The following is a 24377-nucleotide window of genomic DNA, read 5'->3' as shown; positions in this document are numbered from 1 at the left end:
AAATAGAACCAGTCTAGATTTGATTGCAGTACTGTACAGTACTGGAGTTTACATTGTGCTTTGTGAACGTGGTGAATCTCTCAGAAGAGAGGAGTATCTGATCCCAAGATCAACATTTATTCTGAGGTGGGAGAGAATTTTTCACATTCCATTTAGGAAATCCAGCCTGTTAGATTCCTGTTCATCAACACTTTCAATATACATAAGTAATCATCTGGTTTATACTCTAAGAGGTTTAACATCTAGCAAAGAAATAGAATGGAAATTTAAGTAATAATGATTAGCAGAAGAAAGGTAATACCCTCTTTTTTCTCAACATACTGCTGGTCTTTTATTTTCACTTAAAAAAGGTTTATCAAATTTTTTTTCTAAATACAGATGAAAATGAGCATGTAATTGTTAGAAGACAAAAGGTAGTGGAGACTGGGAAATTGAGGGAAAAATTTGTGCTTTCTAATAGTTTTTTTTTTTTGGCACCTTCTGATTTGTGATTTTTTAACTCTTGGTTTTAAAAATAGATAACATACATAGGTTATAATTTAAAAGATACAAAAGGTATATAGTGAAAAGCAAAAGCAAGTGCGCCTCATCCCTATTCCTAAGCTCTCTAATTCTCTTTCACTCAGGCAGCTGTATTAACAATTTCTTGAGTATTCTGCCAGAAAAAAAAAAAAATCTATGTATTTATAAGTATATGGATTTATTTTTTCTTCCCTTTTCTTAAAAAGTGGTATATCATACAGTGCATTGCATATTGCATCTTTGTTTTAAAAAATTTATCATGAATTCTATGTCATCTCAATGTATGTTGAACTATACGGCCTTCTTTATATGAATTTACTAGTTTATTTGTCTGATCCTATATTGCTGGACATTTAGATCATTTTCAGCCTTTTGCTGTCAATGCTGCAATGACTACATCATTTCACACATGTACAAGAATAGTTCTAAGGTAAATTTTTAGAAATTCAATAGCATGCCTAAGGTAATGGTCATTTTAAATTTGATAGATTTGCTCTTCCCGTAGAAGTTGTACTAATTATAGCCCTACGGGCAATAGAAGAGTCCCTGTTCCCCAAATACACATTGATTATCAAATTTTTTTGTCTTGGAAGTCTTAAAAAAGATGGATCTTGTAGCTTTAATTTACATTTTTTTCTGGATGAGTAAGGTTGAGCATCTTTACAGATGTTTGAGCCATTTCTTTCTGTTTACTTTCTACTTATACCATTTTCCATCTAATTGTTGGTCTTTTTCTTATTAGATTACAGATGCTCTTTCTGTTACAAAATTGGCCCTTTGTTTTTGATATGAAATACTCCCAAAATGGCTAATTGTGGCATTTTGAAACATTGCATTTTATGTAAGAAACCATGCAAAGGTATTGTTTGTGTATGTGTGTGTAAGAGAGAGGGAGAGGGAAATTATTCTTGATGTGGTATTTGTTCCTTTTCATTTGTCTTGTTAAGTAAAACAGATTGGTACAGATTATTATATAGTCTTGGAGCTCAGGAATGCTGGCCCTCAGTGGTGAGCTAGCAGTGGGAGCGGGTCTAGTAGAGTTTTGCTACTCAAAATGTGGTTCCTAGAATCAGTTATGAACTTTTAGAAATGAAGAATCTCAGGCCCATACCAGACCTATTAAATCAGAATTAAGCATGTTAACAAGGTCTTCATGTCATTTGTATTAATATTAAAGTTTTGGAATTACTAGTAGAGGGACTCACCTGATCTAAAAGGCTGTATACAGATCACTATTTCTAAGGGGGAGGTGTCATGAACTTGGTTCTAAACTGGATTGGTGAAAGTATCTGAGGAGTGGGATTTTGTGTGTGGACGAACTGGAGCAGGGGGAGTCTCTGGATATGGAATGTTTCATTTCCAAAGGGAAATTTGTTTGGATTGAAATAGAATTTCCCATTAGAAGCTATAGTCTTAGGGATAGATATCTATCTGGGGAGAGGGAACTGGTGGTAGCTAGGCAGATTGAGGAGTTCAGCCAAGAGAAATAAGGTTCAAATCAGAATTTAAGTCTCGATAGGGAACCAGGATGCAATCTAGGGACTAGAACAGAAACTCAGGGTCTTTGTATAGGTCATAGGTGTCCACAAAACTTTTTTCTGTAAAGTACCATATAGTAAATATTTTTAGGTTTTGTGAACCATACAGTCCTTGTTGTGACTGGTCAGCCTTGTCCTCGTAGTACAAAAGCAGCTATAAGCAATTTGCAAGGCTGTCTAGTGACTCCTAATGAAACTTTATTTACAAAAATGTGGGTAGGCAGGATTTGGCCCTTGGGAAATGGTTTTTGCTGCCTGCTTTAGGCTCATGCTATGAAAAGAGGGAATAAGCTATAGCTCTTTGAACACATAGATGCCTCAGATTTAGAGCATAACAGAGTTCAGATTTAAGGCAGCAGACTATTATAGGTCCCACATTGCTGGTGAAATCAACCGTTTTCTGTATGGGGTTTTGCTGTCACGCTGAAATTCTTTAGTACCTGAGCTAGACAGGTTTTGGGCTAACAAAGACTGTTTTAAATCCGGTTTTATTATTTCCTCCATTTGACTTTGAAAATGGGGTAGACATTGTTTCTCAAAGGGTCGTCTTCAGGCAGGCTGCCATAGAATCAACTGGGTTTCTTAAATTTGGGAGGCTTCCTGTAGAACTATTATTTAAGACTGCTGTTGGAGCCCAAGAAAAGGCATTAAAAAACAACTTTTAATGATATAGGAAACAGCATCTTAAAAAAAAAAAAAAAGCTTTTGAAATGTAAAGCAGAGAACTTCACAAGTCCAGCTTAAAGAATAATCATAAAGTGAACTCACTCATATAAATATATTCAAATCAGAGATAACCACTCTCTTGACTTCTAATGCCTAGCTTAGTTTTGCTTATATTTCAACTTTATGTAAATGCAATCACACAGGATGTATTCTTTTTGCATTTGAGTTCTTTGGTTAATATTTGAGAGTTCTTTCCATTTCATTGCTTTGTAGACCTTTGCAGTTAGAATATACTGTTATCCGTTTTATTGTTGATGGATATTTGTGTTCTTTTCACCTTTAGGCTGTTCAAAATAATACTTCTATGAACCTTCTTGTTCATTATCTTTTGGTTGGGTATATTCCTGAAAATAAATCACAAGGCCATAGAGTATGCATATTTTCTTTTGTAAATATTTCCAAACAGTTTTCTGAAGTGATTGTACACATTTGCACTCTACTGGTAGTGTTATGAGAGCTCCAATTGTTCCACATCTTTATCTACAAGTTAGTAGTGGGAAGTGGATTTGATTCAATGGAAAAGCCATGAATACCTAGAGATAGAGTTTTAAAATACTCTGCTTGCAAAGTTTTTCATAGTAATGTGATAAGATTGGAGGGTTGTAGGTTTTCTGTTTTTTCCCTTCATGAAGAAAACCCTCTAAGACATTATTTTTTTATTTTTATTTATTTATTCTTTTTTTACAGGAAGGTGATAACTTTCAAAATAAAATTTAACAAGTGGCTATAGAGCAAATTTCAAAGAATGTAACGGGTTACAGTTCCACCCATTTCAGTTATTTCCTTCTAGCTACCATAGTACCCTAGCATCTAAATAAATATATTTATATAAAGATTCAGTGTTTGTGATCCTTTTTTTTTTTTTTAATTCAGTTTTACTGAAATATATTCACATACCATACAGTCATCCATGGTATACAATCAACTGTTCACAGTACAATCATATAGTTATGCATTCATCACCACAATCTATTTCTGAACACTTTCCTTACATCAGAAAGAATCACAATAAGAATAAAAAAAGAAAGTAAAAAAAGAACACTCAAACCATCCCCCCCAATCCCACACTATTTGTCATTTAGCTTTTGTCCCCATTTTTCTACTCACATGATCCTTTATTAAACCCTATCTTGTCTGTTCCTATCCCTTCCTCTCGTTTAATCACTTTTTCGATCTTCAAGGGTGTCTAGGCGGTGACTACCGTAACTTGTTCATATTAAAATGGGGTGTCAACATTATGGGGAAGGGGCCTGCATCTTGTTGATGTTCTTAAAGAGGCTATTGCCCCTGGGTTTTAGGACTTGTCTGGCATAAGAACACTGTGGTGGATTTAAGTTTCTGAAAAATAAAATTAGTGAGTGAAACTTTTATACAGTCTCAGATAGGGACCTACGTATTTTGGGACTACTGTTGGTTAGGGCTTGGCATACTGTGGCCATTTGGGATATCTAGCTGGAGTTTGCATAAAAGTAACTTCCAGGATAGCCTGTCAACTCTATTTGAAATCTCTTAGCCATTGTAACCTTATTTTGTACCTTTCTTTTCCCCCTTTTGGCCAAGAAGGCATGTTTAATCCCTCAGTGCCAGGAATTGAAAATGGCTTCATGATAGACAACATGAAGTACACAAATATAAAAATCATTGGTGTATCAGCAGTGAAGAGAACAGTAAATGGCTAGGAAGAGTATTTGAAGACATAGTTGGGGAAAACTTCCCAACCCTTCTAAATGACATAAATATGCAAATAAAAGATGCCCAATGAACTCCAAATAGAATAAATCCAAATAAACCCACTCTGAGACACATAATAATGATTGTCAAATGCTGAAGAGAAGGATAAACTCCTGAAAGCAGTAAGAGAGAAGCGATTCACTCATACAAGGGAAACCAAATAGACTTAAGAACTGACTACTCAGCAGGCACCATGGCGGCTAGAAGGCAGTGGTATGACATAGTTAAGATTCTGAAAGAGGAAAATTGCCAGCCAAGAATTCTTTATCCAGCAAAGCTCTCCTTCAAAATTGAGGGAGAGTTTAAGTTTTCACGGACAAGCAAATGCTGAGAGAATTTGTTAACAAGAGACCTGCCCTGCAAGAAATATTAAAGGGAGTTCTACCGGCTGAGAAGAAAAGAAAGGAGAGAGAGGTCTGGAGAAGGGCACAGAATTAGCTAGGGTAACTTAAAGGGGGGGCGGGGGGGGGGAAAGAAAGACAATAAAGAGGGGAGAAAACTGATCTCGACAAATAAAAATCAAAGGATAAGATGGTTGATTCAAGAACTACCTCCACAGTAATGACATTGAATGTGAATGGATTAAATTCCCCAATTAAAAGATACAGATTGGCAGAATGGATTAAAAAGTGTGAACCATCTAAGACATTATAATAGTATCAAATCACATGTAAATTTATAACCATCCTAGCTTTGACCTAGGTGCCTGAATGCTAAGAAGCAGTTTCATTCTACAACTGTCTTAGCAAACAATCTTTACACTATTAACCTTGAGGAGAGAGGACTGAGTTTGGTAAAATTTTCTATTTGGTGTTACCAGATTTGCTGTTCAGGCATTCTTAGGGATGATATCTTGGTAAATGAGGGAGGAGAGTAATTAATTGTGTTTTCCTTTATTTAGGATTGAGCTAGTCACATAGGCTATACATTCTCAATTATTAATGGGCAAACTGTTTTATTATCTTTGTCTGTACACCTGTGGAATACTTTCTGGTGCCTGGTATCTAACAGGTGCTTAATAAATATTTGTTGAGTGATTTTTTTACATATGAAGAAATTGAAGCTCAGACAACTAGACAACTGGTTCTAGGTCATGGTCTCAGAATGCTATGTGTTTAACATAGTAAATTTATAATAATTGCTGTTAATACCTACCAAATTTGTTAGGTATATTGATGCAGAATTATTCTTCCTGCCTCCCATGTGAGGTTATTAATATTTTAACTTAGCTCCTTAGTCTTAATTAGACTTTCAGTCAGTGAAATCTTGGAGCAGGTTATAACTAAGGTGACCATATAATTTATTGTCCAAACTGGGACACTTTGAGAATGAAAAGGGGCTCTCTTCAAAATTAAACTGGGAGAGCAGGCTTAAGCCAGGCATGTTCTAGGCAAACCAGGACATATGATTACCCTGGGTTTCTTTGTATTTTTTAAAGAAAACTTTTTATTGAAGTACATAAATTCAGTTCCACTTACATTCAAATCCATAAATCCTAAGAGCACACCTTGATGAATTTTTAAAAAATGAACCACCTAGATCAACAAATAAAATATTACTAGTATCCCAGAAGCCTTCCTCCTCCTAGTCAGTGCCTCCTCCTTCCCCCAAGATAACTAATCATTGTCCTTTTAACCATCTGTGAGTTTGGCTTTGCTTTTGAAATTTATATAAATGGCATGATATATAGTATATCCTCTCTGTACCTGGTTTCTTTGGCTCAGTGTTCCCTTTGTGAGATCTATTCATGCTGTGTGTAGCAATAGTTTCTTCATTTTCATTGTTGTATAGTATTACATTGTAGAATATAATACGATTCTACATTATACTGTTGATGAATACTTCGGTTGTTTTAATTTTGGGCCAGTAGGAATAGTATTTCTTTGAACAGTCTTTTGGTGAATATGTGTACTCATTTGTGTCAGGTACATAATTAGGGGTGGAATTGCTAGGTTATATGAAATACAAATGTTCAGCTTTAGTGGTAATACCACTTTCTTAAGTGTTGTGCCAATCTGTACTTCCTCTAGCAGTATATGAGAGTTCCAGTTTCTCTGCATCCTTAACAGTACTATGTATTATTTGTATTTTTCATTTTAGCTATTTGTGGTGGTAGTGGTGGTAGTGGGGTGGTAGTGAGGTGGATATAGTGGAATCACATTGTGTTTTTAATTTTTAATTTTTATTGTGGTGATACACACATATAACATAACATTTCCCATTTAAAGTACACAGTTCATTGGTGGTAAATTCACAATGCTTGTGCTACACTATCAAACCATCTATTATCAAAACTACATTGTGGGTTTTTTTTTGGTTTGTTTTTTTGTTTTTATTAATTTAATTTTATTGAAGTTGTTCACATACCGTACAATTATCCAAAGATCCAAAGTGCACAATCATTTGCCCATAGTACCATCATACAGCTGTGCATCCATCACCACAATTAATTTCCATTATTCCAGAAAAGAAATAAAGGCACACAAAAAAAGGAAACTCAAATCCTCCCATACTGCTACCCCCCCATTACTGATTCATAGTATTGGTAGAGTACTTACTATTGATGAAAGAATGTTAAAATACTACTAACTGTAGAATATAGTTTGCAAGAGGTAAATATATTTTTCCTATATGCCCCTCTATTATTAACTTCTAGTTGTAGTGTCATACATTTGTTCTAGTTCATGAGAGAGATTTCTAATAGTCGTATAGTTTTAATCATAGATGTTGTCCACCACAAGATTCACCGTTTGATACATTCCCAGATTTTAACCTCCAACTTTCCTTCTGGTGACGTACAGGACCCTGAACTTCCACTTTCCACCACCTTCACACACCATTCAGCACTGGTAGTTATTCTCACAATGTGCTACGATCATCTCTGTCCATTTCCAAACATTTAAGTTCACCCTAGTTGAACATTCTGCTTACAATAAGCAACTGCTCCCCATTCTTCAGCCTCGTTCTATATCCTGATAACTTATATTTCATGTCTATGAGTTTACATATTATAGTTAGTTCATGTCAGTGAGACCCTGCAATATTTGTCCTTATGTATCTGTCTTATTTCACTCAATATAGTGCCCTCAAGGCTTCTTCTTCAACCCATTTTTTTGAAGATGGTTTTGTTCACACGGCATACATTCTGTCTTAAGTAAACAATCATTGGTTCCCTGTATAATCACGTATTTAAGTATTCACCACCATCACCACTATCTGTATAAGGACATCTCCATTTCTTCCACAAAGGAGGAGGAAGAGTCAGAGAAGGTAGAGAGACAAGAGAAAAAGGAAAAAAGACAGAGAGAAAAAAAAACCAAAACAAAACATGACAGCTAGGAAGCAACAAAAGGAAAGACAGCATTAAACTAAAGTAGAATAATGAGTCAGACAACATCACCAATGCCAAGAGTCCCATACCCTTCCCCTATGCCCCCCGCCATGTGCATTTAGGTTTGGTATATTGCCTATATTAAAGGAAGCATAATACAATATTTCTGTTAACTATAGTCTCTAGTTTGCATTGGTTGTATTTTTCCCCCAATACCACCCTATTTTTAACACCTTGCAGTGTTGACATTCATTTGTTCTACCTCATATAAATAAAAACATATTTGTACCTTGTATTACAATCGTTGAGCACCCTAGGTTTCACTGAATTATGCAGCCCCAGTCTTTTTCTTTCCTCTTTTCTTTTGGTGTCCCACATACTTCTAACCTTCCTCTTTCAACCATACTCACAGTCATCTTTGTTCAGTGTACTTACATTGCTGTGCTGCTATCTTCCCAAATTGTTTTCCAAACCTCTCATTCCTGTCTTTTCCTTTCTGTCTGCAGTGCTCCCTTTAGTATTTCCTGTAGAGCAGGTATCTTGTTCACAAACTCTGTCATTGTCTGTTTGTCAGAGAATATTTTAAGCTCTCCCTCATATTTGAAGGACAGTTTTGCCAGATATAGGATTCTTGGTTGGTAGTTTTTCTCTTTAAGTATCTTAAATATTCCACCCCACTTCCTTCTTGCCTCCGTGGTTTCTATTGAGAAATCTGCACATAGTCTTATCAAGCTTCTTTTGTATGTGATGGATTGCTTTTCTCTTGCTGCTTTCAGGATTCTCTTTTTATCTTTGATGTTTGATAATCTGATTATTAAGTGTCTTGGCGTAGGCCTATTTGGATCTATTCTGTTCGGGGTGTGCTGTGCTTCTTGGATCCATAATTTTATGTCTTTCATAAGAGATGGGAAATTTTCATTGATTATTTCCTCTGTTATTGCTTCTGCCTTCTCTTCTCCTTCTGGGACACCCATGGCATGTACATTCCTGCATTTCATTTTGTCCTTAAGTTCCTGGAGACATTGCTCAAATTTTTCCATTCTTTTCTCTATCTGTTCTTTTGTGTGTAGGCTTTCAGGTGCCTTGTTCTCCAGTTCCTGAGTGTTTCCCTCTGCCTCTTGAGATCTCCTGTTGTATGTCTCCATTGTGTCCTTCATCTTGTGTGTTGTGCCTTTCATTTCCATAGATTCTGTTGTTTTTCAAACTTCCGATTTCTACCTTATGTACACCCAGTGTTTTCATCATACGCTTCATCTCTTTTGCCATATCTTCCCTAAAGTTTCTGAATTGATCCAGCACTAGTTGTTTAAATTCCTGTATCTCAGTTGAAGTGTGAGTTTGTTCCTTTGGGCCATAACTTCGCCCCTCCTAGTGTAGGTTGTAGTCTTCTGTTGTCTAGGCATCTGGCCTCCTTGGTTACCCTGATCAGGTTTTCCTAGACCAGAACGGGCTCAGGTCTTGGAAAGAGAAAATAGTGTCAGGTCTCCCTGAGGGTGTGTCTTGGAAGATTGGTACACCCTGTGAGGCCTCAAGTCACTGTGCTTTTCTGCCCAGCAGTTGACGCCTGTCAGCCTGTCACTCCTGACTGGTGTAAGGAGGTGTGGCCTGTGGCTGTTTTCCCCCAGGCTCTGGGCTCTGGGGTCTGGTTCTGAATGGAAGGCGGGTAGTAGAGCTTGGCACCACATCTTTCCTCTTAGGGAGGATGTACCCCCTGGGGAGAGGTCATTTGCATTTGAACTCTGCTGTCTCCACCCTTGTCTGGGTCTGAGTCTTGGGAATTGAAAATGGCTGAAGCTTTCTCCACTGATCCAAAAAAGGAACATACAGACCCCCTTCAGGGTCAGTCTGTGGCCCCCTTCAGTTTCACCTGTCAGCCAGAGACAGCACCCGGTCCTCTGGGCTCCCCTTCCCTCCCAGAGAGGTCCTCCAGCTCTTCAAGGCCAGTCATCACCAAAAGCCTCTGTCTGCTTGGGAATTCATAGCTTGTATTTAGCAGTCCATGTTTGCTAATTAAAACTCCATTTGGAGCTCAGCTGAGCTGTATTCTCTTGCTCAGAGAGTACTGCTCTCTAGTACAGCAAGGCTTTGTAGTTTGCCATGGGAGAGGGGGCTCTTGGCTCAGGTCCACAGTTTTTACCTACAGCCTTCAGATGTTATGCTGCTATCTCAGGCATTCCTCCCAATTCAGGTTGGTGTATGATGAGTGGACAGTCACGTTTGTCCCTCCACAGTTATTCCAGATTATTTACTATTTGTTCCTGGTTGTTTATTAGTTGTTCCAGGGGGACTGACTGGCTTCCACGCCTATGCTGCCATCTTCTTCCATCTCTCTAGTGTATTTTTAATCTCTATTGTTGTTCCTTTTGTCCCCATAATTTCTGTTATGCTTCTTTTTAAGCTTTCAAATTCTTTATGCTCACATATTGTCTTCTTGATATCTTTTAGGCTTGTGTCCACCGTCAGTTTATTTCTATCCATATTTTCCGTCATTTCCTTGAAATGAATTCAGAGATTTGTTTGAACTTGTTTAAGTAGTTATTCCAAATACTGTAGCTCCTCTGAAGTTTTAATTTGATCCTTTGACTGAGCCGTATCTTCCTGTTTGTTCCTATGGCTTGTAATTTTTTGTTGCTGTCTGGGCATCTGATTATTTTGGTATGTTCACTCTAAGTGTCAGTTTCTCTCTCTTGCCTTGGGTTTTATTGTTGATTGGCTTTGTGTTAAGGTTCTTCTTTGATGCTTGGTGCAACTTATTCTGGACCTTTAAAGTAACCTGTGTTTAACCATTCAGATTTTCTCAGCTCTTCTGCACGTTATTCTCTCCCTGGATATGTGATCCAGTTTTTAAGATTGCTTTTTTTGTGTGCAGTTGTTTCAGTTCCAGGAGAAAGCTTCCTTTCCTTTGTTCCTTCTTTGGAAATCTTGATGTCTTCTGTTTGTTTTTGTGCAGAATTTTCTCCCTCGCTCCTATGAATTGTTTAAATTCTCTCCCTTACTCAGCATCCCCTTTTCATTACTCTTTTCAGTTCTGGGTCTCATCCTGTCTTCCAGTTCAGCACCCCCTCCCCCACCTTTTTTTTTTTCCTGTAAGGGTTTACTGCCTCTGTTTTCTTCCCTGTTAGGTTATCCCACCACTGCGGAGCCAGGTCGAGTCAATCCAGAAAGGTCCATTTTGCGGTTAAGTTGTCCAGCAAATAGAGAGAGAATTGAGCATGTGCATTATTGCTGACAGTTCGCCACAGTCTCTTATTTCCCTGGGTTCCCTTTTGTTTGTGACACTCTTCAGCTACTAGTGTTCCACTCTGAGTCTCTGCAGACTTGGGTCCCTGTGCCTGGATATGTGTGGGGTTGCACCTTTGCTGCTGTGTGTAGCTTGATGGTCTACATCTGGGGCCACAAGGACCCAGGCTGTGTGACCTCTGTGTGACTCTGAAGCTGTGCGGGACTGAGTGAGGGTGAGGGGTCCCAGTTGGCAGGCCTGGGACATATATTTCCTATGTGATTTTGGTGTTTGTTTTTCTTTTTCTTTGATTCAGTGTTTGTGGAATCCTTGTTTAGTCTCTTACCATACTCCAGAGATTCAAGCAAGTGGGATTTGTCCATTTATTAGTTGATTCTGAGGGGAGACTTTTCCAGGGGATATCTTACATAGCCAAGTTGATGACTTCAGTCCTCTCATTTTGTACTTCTTTACATATTCTGGATAATAATCTGTCATCATACATATTACAAATATCTTTTACTCTGGTTTTCTCTTTCTCCTTATTAATAGTGTCTTGGGATGAACAGAAGTTCTGTTTTACTGTGGTCCAATTTATCAGTATATTCATTTTTGGTTAGCACTTTTTGCATCCTATTTAAGAAATGTTTATCTACTCCAGTCATGGAGCTATTCTCCTCTGTTATCTTCTAGAAACTTCATTGTTTCACCTTTCATATTTAGAGCTACAGTCTACCTGGAATTCATTTTTGTGTATGGTGTGAGGTAGAGGTCAAGATTCATTTTTTTTTTCTGTATGGTTATCCAGTTGACTGTGCACCATTATCTCTTTTGTCCCAATACCACATTCCTGGAGCTTTATTATAAACATGGTAATGTAATTTCTCTAGCTTTGTTTTTTAAGTTTTTCTTGGCTCTTCTTGGCTCTTTGCATTTCCATGAACACTTTAGAATCTGTCAGTGTCCATAAACACACACACAAATAACTTGAGTTTTGATTAGGATTGTATTGAATCTTTGTAAATAATATCAGGTATTTAATTCAGGAATACAGTATATCCCTCCATTTGCTTAGGTATTGTTTAATTTCTCTCCATGTTTTATAGTTTTCAGAATAGAGGTCTTATTTGCCTTTTAGATTTACTTCTAGTTTTTGGTGTTTGATGGTATTGTAAGTGGTATATATATTTTTTCCTTCATTCACTTTCTGTTAGTTACTGGTATCAAGAAATACATTTGATTTTTTCCATGTAAACATTATATACAACAGTGTCCTTGTTAAATTCATTTAGTTATTCTAACAGTTTATTTTTTTAAATGGATTTCTATGCATGCCTGAATGTCTACTCTCCATTCTTTGCTTATTCTTTACTTATTCTTTGCTTTTTTTTTCGTAGCAATTATTTTGTGGCAGTAAAATTCTTATGAATGGCTTGGAGGATATTTATCAGAATTTAAGCTCTCCTTAAATTTTTTATTTTCTTAATTTCCTTTGTTGTTGGTTCTGTTGTTTTTCATTTTGGTCCTTCTCCTTAATTTTGGTGATATTTCTTATATATTTGATGATCTTTGGTTATCTGTTCATAGTTACAAAAGACTAATATGGTTGGTTGTGGAGCTGATAGTGGTTTCCTCTCAGCAATTTGAGGTCTGTCTTCCCAAGAGCTTTTCCCTCAGTGGCGTTTCTAATTGAGAATTCTGTGTAAGTTTGATTTTAAGAGCCAGCAGCAGAACAGGCTAAGGATGTATAAATGTCAGGTTTTTATTTATTCTTGGGGCCAAATTCTATAATTATTTTTTGGGGGAAGGGAGGTGTTTCTGTGTCCTTTCTCCCTATCCTTTGACTCCCACATCTTCATTTGTGGGAATGTTTGGAGTAACCTTGGGCTCAGCCCTGGTTTCTTTTGTTCCTAGCACCCATGCTGGATACTCTTCCCAAGCAGATGTGGATACTAGGCTTGGGAGACAAATTTTATCTAGGAAGTAAGACTGTTATGAATGGCTTTCCTTTTCTGTGAGCGATTCTTCATTATCTTGATTTCCCTATGCTTTAGTCCAGCTTCTTGATTCTGAACTTGGTGTTTTCTTCCAGGGTCTGTTTAAGGGATTGGTAAGGACATCTCTTGCCTCCTTATTGTCCTTTCCTATGTTTGGGTTGATGTTTCTTCTGCCATGGTTTCTTTAACAATTCATCCTCATGTATATCGTCTAGAAATTCTTCTTTTTCTTTTTCTTTTGGCTTGTTAATGGCATTATTTCTTGTTTCCCTGGTCTATGAATTTATTCTTTTTAAATTCATTTCTCTGATTGTATTGTACTCCCTCTCATGCATCTATTAATATTTTATTATGTTTATATGTATGTTTCTGAACAACAGAGTGTTGTTTTGAATGTGAGCTCTGTGTAGTGACATACTGTGGGACTCCTGTATTTTGTTCTTTTGTTTTTTTCATTTATCATTGTTCTTTTGTACATTCATTCTCTTAATCTATCCTTTCTGCTGTTTCAGTGGAATTTGGGTAAGTAGGTTAAGTCAACCCATGTATTTCTTACTAGGACTTTTTTAAAAGGGAGATTTAAGCACCATTTGGATATACTGCCTTTAATATGAAACATGTTGGAAAAGGACTAGTTGTTACCTCTTGTTTCACCTGGTGATGATCGGCAAATCTGACACCTAGCTTTGTTATACAAGCTAGACAATTGAGTCTTATTCTTGCTGCTGACCTCTATTCAGTGTTATAAATACCTTTGGAGAGGGGAAACATCTTTTAATTCTCTTTAGAGTTTAACCAAGTTTAAATGAAGATTTGGATTTGATTGCTGGAAGGGTTTTTTTTGAGATCATTTAGTACAAACTGTACTAAAGAAATTCAGTCTGAGAGAAAATGAGTGCCTTTTCTGAGGTGATCCTGGGGAAACTCAGGGATTAGAAGTCATTGTTGCAATTCATTGTTCTTTCCACCTTACTACAATGATCTAGAGGTTAGAGCTCTCTCTGGTTAACCGTTGCACTTTGATTTTGTCTATCCTTTAAAATACTTTTTTGAATATCAAGAGATTTTTGTTGCTAAAGAATAAACGTAAATCTTTGCACTAATGCTTATTTGCCATGTTTTTCTTAAGGTCAGAATGGTTTCAATCCCAGAATACTATGAAGGCAAGAATGTCCTCCTCACTGGAGCTACGGGCTTCCTAGGGAAGGTGCTTCTGGAAAAGTTGCTGAGGTCTTGTCCTAAGGTGAATTCAGTGTATGTTTTGGTGAGGCAGAAAGCTGGACAAACCCCACAAGAGCGAGTGGAAGAAGTTATTAGTGGCAAGGTAAGTATGGAAAATAATCATTTGAAGGAAAGAAAAAAATGTGTTTATGTATGTAATTATGATCATCAACAGATTGTTACATTTTCTTCAGTATCCTGAAAAAATAATGGTAAACTGGAGTTCCTATAGGATGACTGGATATGAATTGTGATCTGTAGGAGAAAAAAGCTTCCCTCTATATTGGGCAAGATTGTATAACAAGTTCTAAATTAACTGTATGGTAGGTATTTAAAGTATGTTTATGGAACATTTGAGACAGATTATTTGTATTTACTATGTATTTTATATAGTCTTCCTAATAATGATAATAATCAAAGAGGTAATTTCTAACAAACTGTTATCCTTGAAACGTGCTTTGGTAACATTAAAATTTGTAAGCATCAGTTGCTCTTCACTTCTAATAGATTTAGGAGGTAGATATGTCGTATATTCTTATTTCACAGATAGGAACACAACAGAGAGGACATGTAGAATACATCATACACTTTGAACCTTTAGAAAAATATTGCCAAGAAGAAATGGAAATGAGCTTGAGTAAAATTACTGCACAAATATAAGCTTGTGAATTCTCTCAATTTGAATGAATGTATCTGACATTCATTGATAGTAAGTTTACTGTAGTTGCTACTTAGTTTATCAGTTATTTGGTATCTGGTGCCTTTTAACCTTCTAGAGCAAGTGTAATCTATGTTCAAAAAATAAAACCAGAAATCTGAATCACTCTGAGAAGTCAAAGAATTGCTGAAAAGCATCAAAAGATGTGATTAATAACAACTATCTAGAGTTAATAAGTGAATAATTGATTAGAAATGAACAGTAAATACATATTTGTGTTCTAGTTTTGCTCTTCAATAGAAATTCGTAAAGTAGTAAATAGTGACTAACATTTATTGTGCCAGGCATTGTGCAAAGCACTCTGTATGTTATTAATCATCACAACAATCTGTTAAGGGAAGTAATGGTATCATTCCCATTTTACAACGTCATGTAGTTAGTGAGTTTTAGAGCCAATGTTTGCAATTATTAGCTCATGCTGTGTTAAGGGAAGGTGTTGATATATCTCATTTTACAGATGTGAACAAAGAGTTTCATAAGTTAATATAATTTTGTCTGAGGTTATCTAGCTGATAGATGTTGGAGATAACATAGATGACTTAATAACAAATTCCTATGCTCTTTCCACATGTTATATTACTTCCCCAGTAGATAAGAAAGTAAGGAAAACATGTAAGGCTTTGTGGAAAAGCAGTCTTTAGAGTTGGATGATTTACTAGTTGTAAGAATTTGAACTGGGATACCTTGAGTGAAAAGTAGCATTTCCAAAACTGATGGCAATTGGTGCCCAAGTTGGCACATCAGGAGAAAACATCAGGGGCACCGTTAAAAGAGAAGATGACAAAGAGCAAAAAGGAAGAGAATGAAAGGCAGAAGAACATAACAGAGGTAACAAGCAGCAGGAAGAAGTCAAGTCATAGGTTAGGACAGATAATGGGAAGCACATCTCCTAGTAGTGATGAAGTGTGACAACAGAACAATTATGAAAGAAAAGACAAGATTATTCAATAAGGCCTGTTGAGCACAGTGGGAGTGTTTTAATATAACTTTTTTAAAAAAATGTAATTTTATTAAGATATATTCACACACCATACAGTCCATCCAAAGTATACACTCAGTGATTTACGGTATTATCACATAGTTGTGCACTCATCACCATGATCATTTTTAGAACATTTGCATTATTCCAGAAAAAGAAATAAAAAGAAACAAGTAAACCTCACACATTTCATATCCCTTCCCCCTGCCCCCCCTTATTGACCACTAGTATTGCACTCTACCCGATTTTAAGACTTAGAATAGAGGTAGGTTAATGAAGACAGTGTAGTATTGTCAGAGATAGATATATGAATCAGTGGAACAGAACAACACATCCAGAAATAGATCCATACAAACACAGGCAACCAAATTTTTTTTTTTTTTTTTTTTTTTTTTTTGCTATATGGTTATACAGTCATCAAAGATCAGGGCTACTGGATTACAGTTCAACAACTTAAGGTATTCTGTCTTTTCTAAAATACTGACACTAAAAAGAAATACCTGTATAATGAGTCAGTGGTCACAGTCATTTGTTAAATCCTAATGTCTCAGTTTTACCTTCTCCCTCTCATTTGATCTTTCTCTCAATCTTCAGGGATCTCTGGGCAATGACCATTTTAACTTCTTCATGCTGGAAAGGGGTGTTGACCTTATGGAGTAGAGGCCTGAAACTGGTTGATGTTCTTGGAGAGACTGGTGTCTCTAGGTTTTGGGGCTTATCTGGCATAGGATCAATCTGGAGGCCTTAGGTTTCTGAAAAATAAACTAAGAGAAACTTTTATACAGAGTTAGAACCGCTATCCTTTGAGATTCTACTCAGTGAGAGTATTCCTCACGTGGCTAATTATACATTAGTAATGTTATTCACATTGACCCAAACTCTTTTCCACTTGTGTACCTCCCAACTCTCATTCCCAAAGATATGTTGAGTGCTTGCTATATACCAGGGAACTGCTCAGGTTACTGGAAATAGAGTAATGAAGAAAGTCCTAGCATTCAGGGACTTTACTTTCTATTTAAGAAGACAAATTAACAGTTAAATAATATGTTGAATAGTGATGCATCCTGTGAAGAAAAATAAAGCAGGTGAAAGAGTTGAAAGTGAGGGAGGTGCTGTTTTGGATAGGGTAGGCAGAAGAGTTCTCTCTTAGGTGACCCTTGGACAGAGACCTGAAGTGAGAAAGAATCTCTGTGGGTATGTGGAGGAAGATCTCAAGGTGGAAGGAACAACAAAGAGAAAGGCTCTGAGTTGGGAACTGCTTAGTATATTGAAAGAGCATTAGGAGAAGCTGTGGTTTTTGTTTTATTAGGAGCTGTGGAAAGTACGTAAATATTAGATATAAGAGTATTCTCTATTATTCCCCACCCCTATCCCTGAGTGAAGTTTCTATCTCCTAAAATACAATGGAAAGTGTTAGTTTATTATTTTTAAAAATTAATACTTGCCTGATTTCAGGAAGAGGGATTCAGACAGATAAATATTCATAAATGAAAAAAGTGGAGGCAGTTTTAGCTATAACTCTTAGATTAACGATTTGTCACGTGAACTTTCTAGCTACTTATTTTTTAAATCAAGATCATTAATACTTGAATATTTACCACCATAAAAGATAGCTGCATTATAACTGCCCTTGAAGAATTTGCCATCTTAAAAGGTGGTGGGTATAAAGTTCATTTTCATGTTTTTCCCTGGTACTGAGATTGTTGACTAAGCTGCATATCATATCTTTTTATTTTTTTATTTTTTTTAAATCTTCATTTTATTGAGATATATTCACATACTATGCAGTCATACAAAACAAATCATACATTTGATTGTTCACAGTACCATTACATAGTTGTACATTCATCACCTAAATCAATCCCTGACACCTTCATTAGCACACACACAAAAATAACAAGAATAATAATCAAAGTGAAAAAGAGCAATTAAAGTAAAAAAGAACACTGGATACCTTTGTCTGTCTGTTTGTTTGTTTGTTTCCTTCCCCTATTTTTCTACTCATCAATCCATAAACTAGACAAAGGGGAGTGTGGTCCTTATGGCTTTCCCAATCCCATTGTCACCCCTCATAAGCTACATTTTTATACAATTGTCTTCGAGATTCATGGGTTCTGGGTTGTAGTTTGATAGTTTCAGGTATCTACCACCAGCTACCCCAATTCTTTAGAACCTAAAAAGGGTTGTCTAAAGCGTGCGTAAGAGTGCCCACCAGAGTGACCTCTTGGCTCCTTTTGGAATCTCTCTGCCACTGAAGCTTATTTCATTTCCTTTCACATCCCCCTTTTGGTCAAGAAGATGTTCTCCATCCCACGATGCCGGGTCTGCGTTCCTCCCTGGGAGTCATATTCCATCTTGCCAGGGAGATTTACTCCCTTGGGTGTCTGATCCCACGTAGGGGGGAGGGCAGTGATTTCACCTTTCAAGTTGGCTTAGGTAGAGAGAGAGGGCCACATCTGAGCAACAAAGAGGCATTCGGGAGGAGGCTCTTAGGCACAATTATAGGGAGGCCTAGCCTCTCCTTTGCAGCAAGAGTCTTCCTAAGGGTAAATCCTGTGGTAGAGGGCTCAACCCATCAAACCACCAGTCCCCTATGTCTGTGGTCATGTTAGCAACCATTGAAGTGGGGTAGGCCAATACCTCTGCATTCTCCACAGGCTCCTCAAGGGGGCTCTACATATTTTTTTCCCTGTTTTTTTTAACTTTTTTTTTTTTTAAATCAACTGTATGAAAAATAAAAAATTAAAAAAAAAATTAACAAACATACAATAAAAGAACATTTCAAAGAGACCGTAACAAGGGAGTAAGAAAAAGACAATTAACCTAAGATAACTACTTTACTTCCAACATGTTCGTACTCTGCCCCAAGAAACTTACCTCATATAGCAACATTTCTGTGAACTTGTTCCTACTATACCCATCAGAAATTAACAGACCATAGTCATTCCTGGGCATTCCCAGAATGTTAAATTTACCCATGATAGCTTATCTGTTCTTCTTGGATTATTGTTCCCCCTTCCTTAATTGCTCTCTATTGCTAGTTCCCCTACATTCTACATTATAAACCATTTGTTTTACATTTTTCAAAGTTCACATTAGTGATAGCATATAATATTTCTCTTTTTGTGCCTGGCTTATTTTGCTCAGCATTATGTCTTCAAGGTTCATCCATGTTGTCATATGTTTCACGAGATCGTTCCTTCTTACTGCCGTGTAGTATTCCATCATGTGTATATACCACATTTTTTTAATCCACTCATCTGTTGAAGGACATTTGGGTTGTTTCCATCTCTTGGCAATTGTGAATAATGCTGCTGTGAACATTGGTGTGCAGATATCTGTTTGTGTCACTGCTTTCCAATCTTCCGGGTATATACCGAGAAGTGCAATCTCTGGATCGAACGGTAACTCTATATCTAGTTTTCTAAGGAACTGCCAGACTGACTTCCAGAGTGGCTGAACCATTATACAGTCCCACCAACAATGAATAAGAGTTCTAATTTCTCCACATCCCCTCCAGCATTTGTAGTTTCCTGTTTGTTTAGTGGCAGCCATTCTAATCGGTGTGAGATGGTATCTCATTGTGGTCTTAATTTGCATCTCTCTAGTAGCTAGTGAAGCTGAACATTTTTTCATGTGTTTCTTGGCCATTTGTATTTCCTCTTCAGAGAACTGTCTTTTCATATCTTTTGCCCATTTTATAATTGGGCTGTCTGTACTATTGTCATTGAGTTGTAGGATTTGTTTATATATGCAAGATATCAGTCTTTTGTCAGATACATGGTTTCCAAAATTTTTTTCCCATTGAGTTGGCTGCCTCTTTACCTTTCTGAGAAATTCCTTTGAGGTGCAGAAACTTCTAAGCTTGAGGAGTTCCCATTTATCTGTTTTCTCTTTTGTTGCTTGTGCTTTGGGTGTAAAGTCTAGGAAGTGGCCGCCTAATACAAGGTCTTGAAGATGTTTTCCTACATTATCTTCTAGGAGTTTTATGGTACTTTCTTTTATATTGAGATCTTTCATCCATTTTGAGTTAATTTTTGTGTAGAGTGTGAGGTATAGGGGTCCTGTTTCATTTGTTTGGATATGGATATCCAACTCTCCCAGCCCCATCGAAAAGACCATTATCATATCTTTTTAAACTGAAAACTACTTGGTAGGCTAGTAACAGTACATTTTTACGGAACATAATATAATTTAGCTCTTTTTCCAGGTGACTTTTCACTGTAACTGTTGAACATATTTGAAATGGCAGATTGATGGCAGTGTATTGGCAGAGCAATGTCATTACTTTAGGGCTGTACTTTTTCATATCTTCAAAATAGTTGAAAGATTCTGTTTGTTGAAGGCAATAATTCTCAACATTTGGGTTTCTGGAACCCTTTACACTCTTCAGAAATATTGAGGTCTTTAAAGAGGTTTTGCTTTTGTGGGTTATATCTTATTGATGTTTATCATATTAGAAATTAAAACAAATTTTTAAAGCACAAGAATATACAGGCACACGTTTTCATTAGTGATCAGAGCAATGAAATGATTGCACATCATGTGGCCTCTGGAATATGCCTCTCTACACTTGGGCACTACTTCTAAAACTTTTCCTGTACACCAGGACTAATTTGTAAAGAAAATGAATATTTTCTACCTAAGCCTGAAATTTCATGTTTTAGTCCAAATATATGGCTTCTATTTTTAATGTAAAAATGCTTTGTCCCCAAATATTTGGCTAAAATTGATACTCCATAAAGTTATACCATTTTATCTTGTGGCTTCAGTTCCTCCTAGTACATCCCATCAGTAATCCTAGGACCACTTATTCCCCATTATGGATAGCATTGCTAGTGAATCAATAAAAACGAATCCTTTTTATGTCAAGTAGCAGTCAGCAAACACTTAAAGTTAGTAAGGAACTTACAGGTAAAGCCTACTTTGATTTTGAAACAAATAAAGATCATAGGCAAAGGGGATATACCATAGTGGAACATAGGTTTACAGCAGTATTTCTCAACTTCAGCACTGTTGACCTTTTGGGCCAGGTAATTCTTTGTTGTGGGGGTCTGTCTCTGCGTTATGAGGTGTTTAGCAGCATTCCTGGCCTTTACCCACTAGATGCCAGTAACACCCTCCCTTTCCCCCTCCCAGTTTAACAACAAAAAATACCTCCAGATATTGCCCCATGTTCTGTGGAGAACAAAATCATCCCTGATTGAGAACCACTGGGACTCAATGGGACTGTCTCTGGAAAGAGTAACCTTATTGGATGGTAAGGATTGAATTAAAATACTTGGTGATGAAGTAAGGTCTGGAAAGGGAATAAAGTATATTAAAGAGGGTGCTAATGAACTTAGTGAAGTAGGATGGGTTGAATGGTTGGGATACTGGTGGGTTAAAGAGGTTGTGGCTAGAGAAAGAGAGTATCAAGTTTGATACCTAGCTTGTGAAACATCATGATTATGTCGTGGTGGTGGAAGTGTCTGATTTGAAGGGAAATTAAAAGTGAGCAATCTGGGAGAATGAAGAAGTGTGAATTCAGGTGTTATAAGTACTTTTCTGATCACTTTCTGATCATTCCTTAGGTTATTTTTCTTCTGTGCTTGTCCCTTAAATATTGATATTCTTCAGTTTTCTGTCCCAGGTCTTGATCTCGTGTCACTAGGTCCAGTTTAAATGGACTTAGTAAGAAGTGAATGGTTGTACCTTAAATTAGATTTGGGAAAAACATTTCATATAGTCTGGACCTTTGGCAGTTATCACTCTGCTAACTAGGTGATCTCTTATACTCCCAGGGTTTCAATTACTACCCATGTGTGATTAGTATAATCTGTATCAGTAGTCTGGCTTGCTCTTTCACATCTCTATTAGACCTGTCTTCTCGAGTGTTACCTAGGCATTTTATACCCAGCAGTCACAAAACTGAACTCATATCTCCATATTTCCTTCTTTCTCTTCCAGTGTTTTCTGTCTAATGAGTTTATTCACATAATGTTTGCCATGCCGATATCTTTCCAGACATTTTGCTAGCTGTGGTCTGTGTACTGAAAAAAAATAGTTATGGTCCCTCCTGCTCTCATGAAGTTTACATTATCTTATAGATCTAGTCACTTGCCAAGTCCTGTTGATGTTACCTCCTAAGTATCTCTTATCACCCTTATTGCCATAATCTTGTTTCAGATCCCAATCTTTCTTCATAACTGCAAGAGCATCCTAAAACTCATTGCAGCTAAAGGGTTCTTTATAATTATAAACATACTTATGTTACTTCCTTGATTAAAATCCATCAGTAGTTCACAATTGCTCCCAGGCAGACTTTGTTTTGTTAATATGGCTTATAAGACTAAGTTATTTCTTCTCAAATGCACATGGATTTGATAGACCATTTTTTTCCTTCAGCTTTTAATAATAGTTTTTTCACTTTATTATTATTTTTCTTTATTAGAGAAGTGGGTTTACAGAAGAATCATGCATGAAATACAGGATTTCCGTACACCGCCCACCAACTACAACTTGCAGTAGTGTGGAACATTTATTGCAATTGATGATACTACATTTTTTTTTTTTGTAACAGTGTTACAAATTATTCAGTTAACACAAGATAATAACTACAGTAACAATAAATCCACTGTAGTCAGTGGTTATAATTCTCCCTCATTTTCGTTTATTCCTCATTCTTAAGGAATTTGGGACGATGACCACTCTGGCTGCTTCAAGTTGAGGAGGGATGTATATATTTTTGGGCACAGGAATGGAATTCTTTTGCTTGCTGTTGAAGATGTTTCTTGCTTCAGGATGGGGCTGATCCATCCTTATCTTTTTGTTAGCTGTCCAAGGTGGGCCAGAAGGACTGGAGAGTGGGGGTTGACTGCCCACCTGCTGGTTTCTGGTTCAGCTGGCATAGGCACAATTTGGAGGCTTAAAGTCTTTGAGAAAGAAACTTAACAAGTAAATTGAAAATTATAAGTTCAAGTAAAAGAAGTAGAAGAATCATGATTATGGGATTTATAAGTGAATACAACTATGTTATATTGGAGAAACAGCTTTTCATAGATTCCCAGATAGAGGCCCACCAAGGCGGTGTTGATTTCATGTAGCCATGCAGCTTGCTTATGTTGTCCAGATGACCTCAGGAGCATTTTTGTTTGAGGCTTTGCATCCTGTAGCAGTTTGTGAAATCAGACTGAGACTTGCACAAGAGTAACCCCCAGAATGACCTCCTGGTTCTGTTTGAAAACTCTTAGCCATAGAAACTCTGTTTTGTTTAATTTTTCCCCCTTTTGATTCAGATCTTTCTCCAAATGCTTCGCTGATTGATGCTTGGTAGTAATAGGGAGGCTCATCCCTGGGAGTCTTGTCCCACATAGAGGGGAAGGGAGTAAGTTTATTTGCAGAGTTTGGCTGATAGAGAGGTGGGGGGGAGGGGAGGGGGGAGGGAGGGCATTTGAGCAACAAGGAGTTTTTCAGGGAGTGACACTTAGGCATTCATTATAATTAGTCTTAGTTTTGTTATTATAGAAATAAGGTTTCATAGGTGCATCTCTAAGATTGAGAGCTTGGCTTATTAGCATATTTTCTCTTATTATGGAAGGCTTATATATTCCAGGGTTTTTGGCCATATTATTTGAGAAAGTAGCAGGCGTTCCCCAGGTGGGAAAGTTTAGTAGTTTTTTTAGCTACTGTGAGGGCAGTAGCCTTGTGACATGGAAAAGCCTGTATCTATCAAAAAAATGGACTTACGACAAGGACACATTAATATCCCATAGAGGTATGTAGTTAAATAAAGTTCAAGATGTCCTAAAGGGCCCTGCCAGTCAAGAAACCTGACCGTGTCCCACCTTTGCATTCTTATCAGGGTTATGTTAATTGACAGGTAGAACATAATTTATATTATGCTTGCCTTGCTTCCTGTGTAAAGTTTTTTTTTTTTTTCTCTTTTCTTTTTTTTTTTTGCTGAAGATGAAGCTTTGACTTGCAGCTGACCACATGCACTTCTAGAGAAGCATCAGAGTAAAACAGTGTAACTGATGACTAAATTTGGTTGTTTCTGTGACATTTTTCTAAAAGTCAAGAATAGGATATTCCAAAATACTCCCCTGTTGTTGGCACTTAGCAGTGGTTTGGTACCTTTGATCCAGTTGATGCAAGACTGTAACTGTAGACCATAGTTTGCATTAGGTGTATTGTTTCCCATATGCCACCCTATTATTAACACCTTGTAATAGTGATGTACATTTGTTCTAGGTCATGTAAGACTATTAACCACATTCATTGTCCATAACAGGGTTCACTGTGTTATACAGTCCTGTTTCCTTCTAGTGACATATACAACCAAATTTACCCTTTCAGCCACAATCACACACACAATTCAGCATTGTTAATTACACTCACAATAACATGCTACCA

At 36.9% G+C, this 24377-nt stretch overlaps 1 protein-coding gene across 5 annotated transcripts in view; it reads left to right on the top strand.

Moving 5' to 3' along the window:
* Positions 1–24377, top strand: part of FAR1 (fatty acyl-CoA reductase 1) — a 108826-nt gene that overhangs the window by 32615 nt on the left and 51834 nt on the right. Inside the window, exon 2 of one of the 5 annotated variants that reach the window (XM_037839890.1) lies at positions 14195–14389. In XM_037839890.1, coding sequence (XP_037695818.1) covers positions 14201–14389 — 189 coding nt within the window. In that variant the 5' untranslated portion in view covers positions 14195–14200. Of the gene's footprint in view, positions 1–12490; positions 14390–24377 lie in introns of those variants that run through there. The other 4 variants (XM_037839887.1, XM_037839889.1, XM_037839886.1 and 1 more) reach the window with 4 other exon arrangements.

This window comes from Choloepus didactylus, chromosome 6, assembly GCF_015220235.1.
Source record: "Choloepus didactylus isolate mChoDid1 chromosome 6, mChoDid1.pri, whole genome shotgun sequence".
Lineage (NCBI taxonomy): Eukaryota > Metazoa > Chordata > Mammalia > Pilosa > Megalonychidae > Choloepus > Choloepus didactylus.
This window is presented reverse-complemented; position numbering and strand designations above follow the sequence as displayed.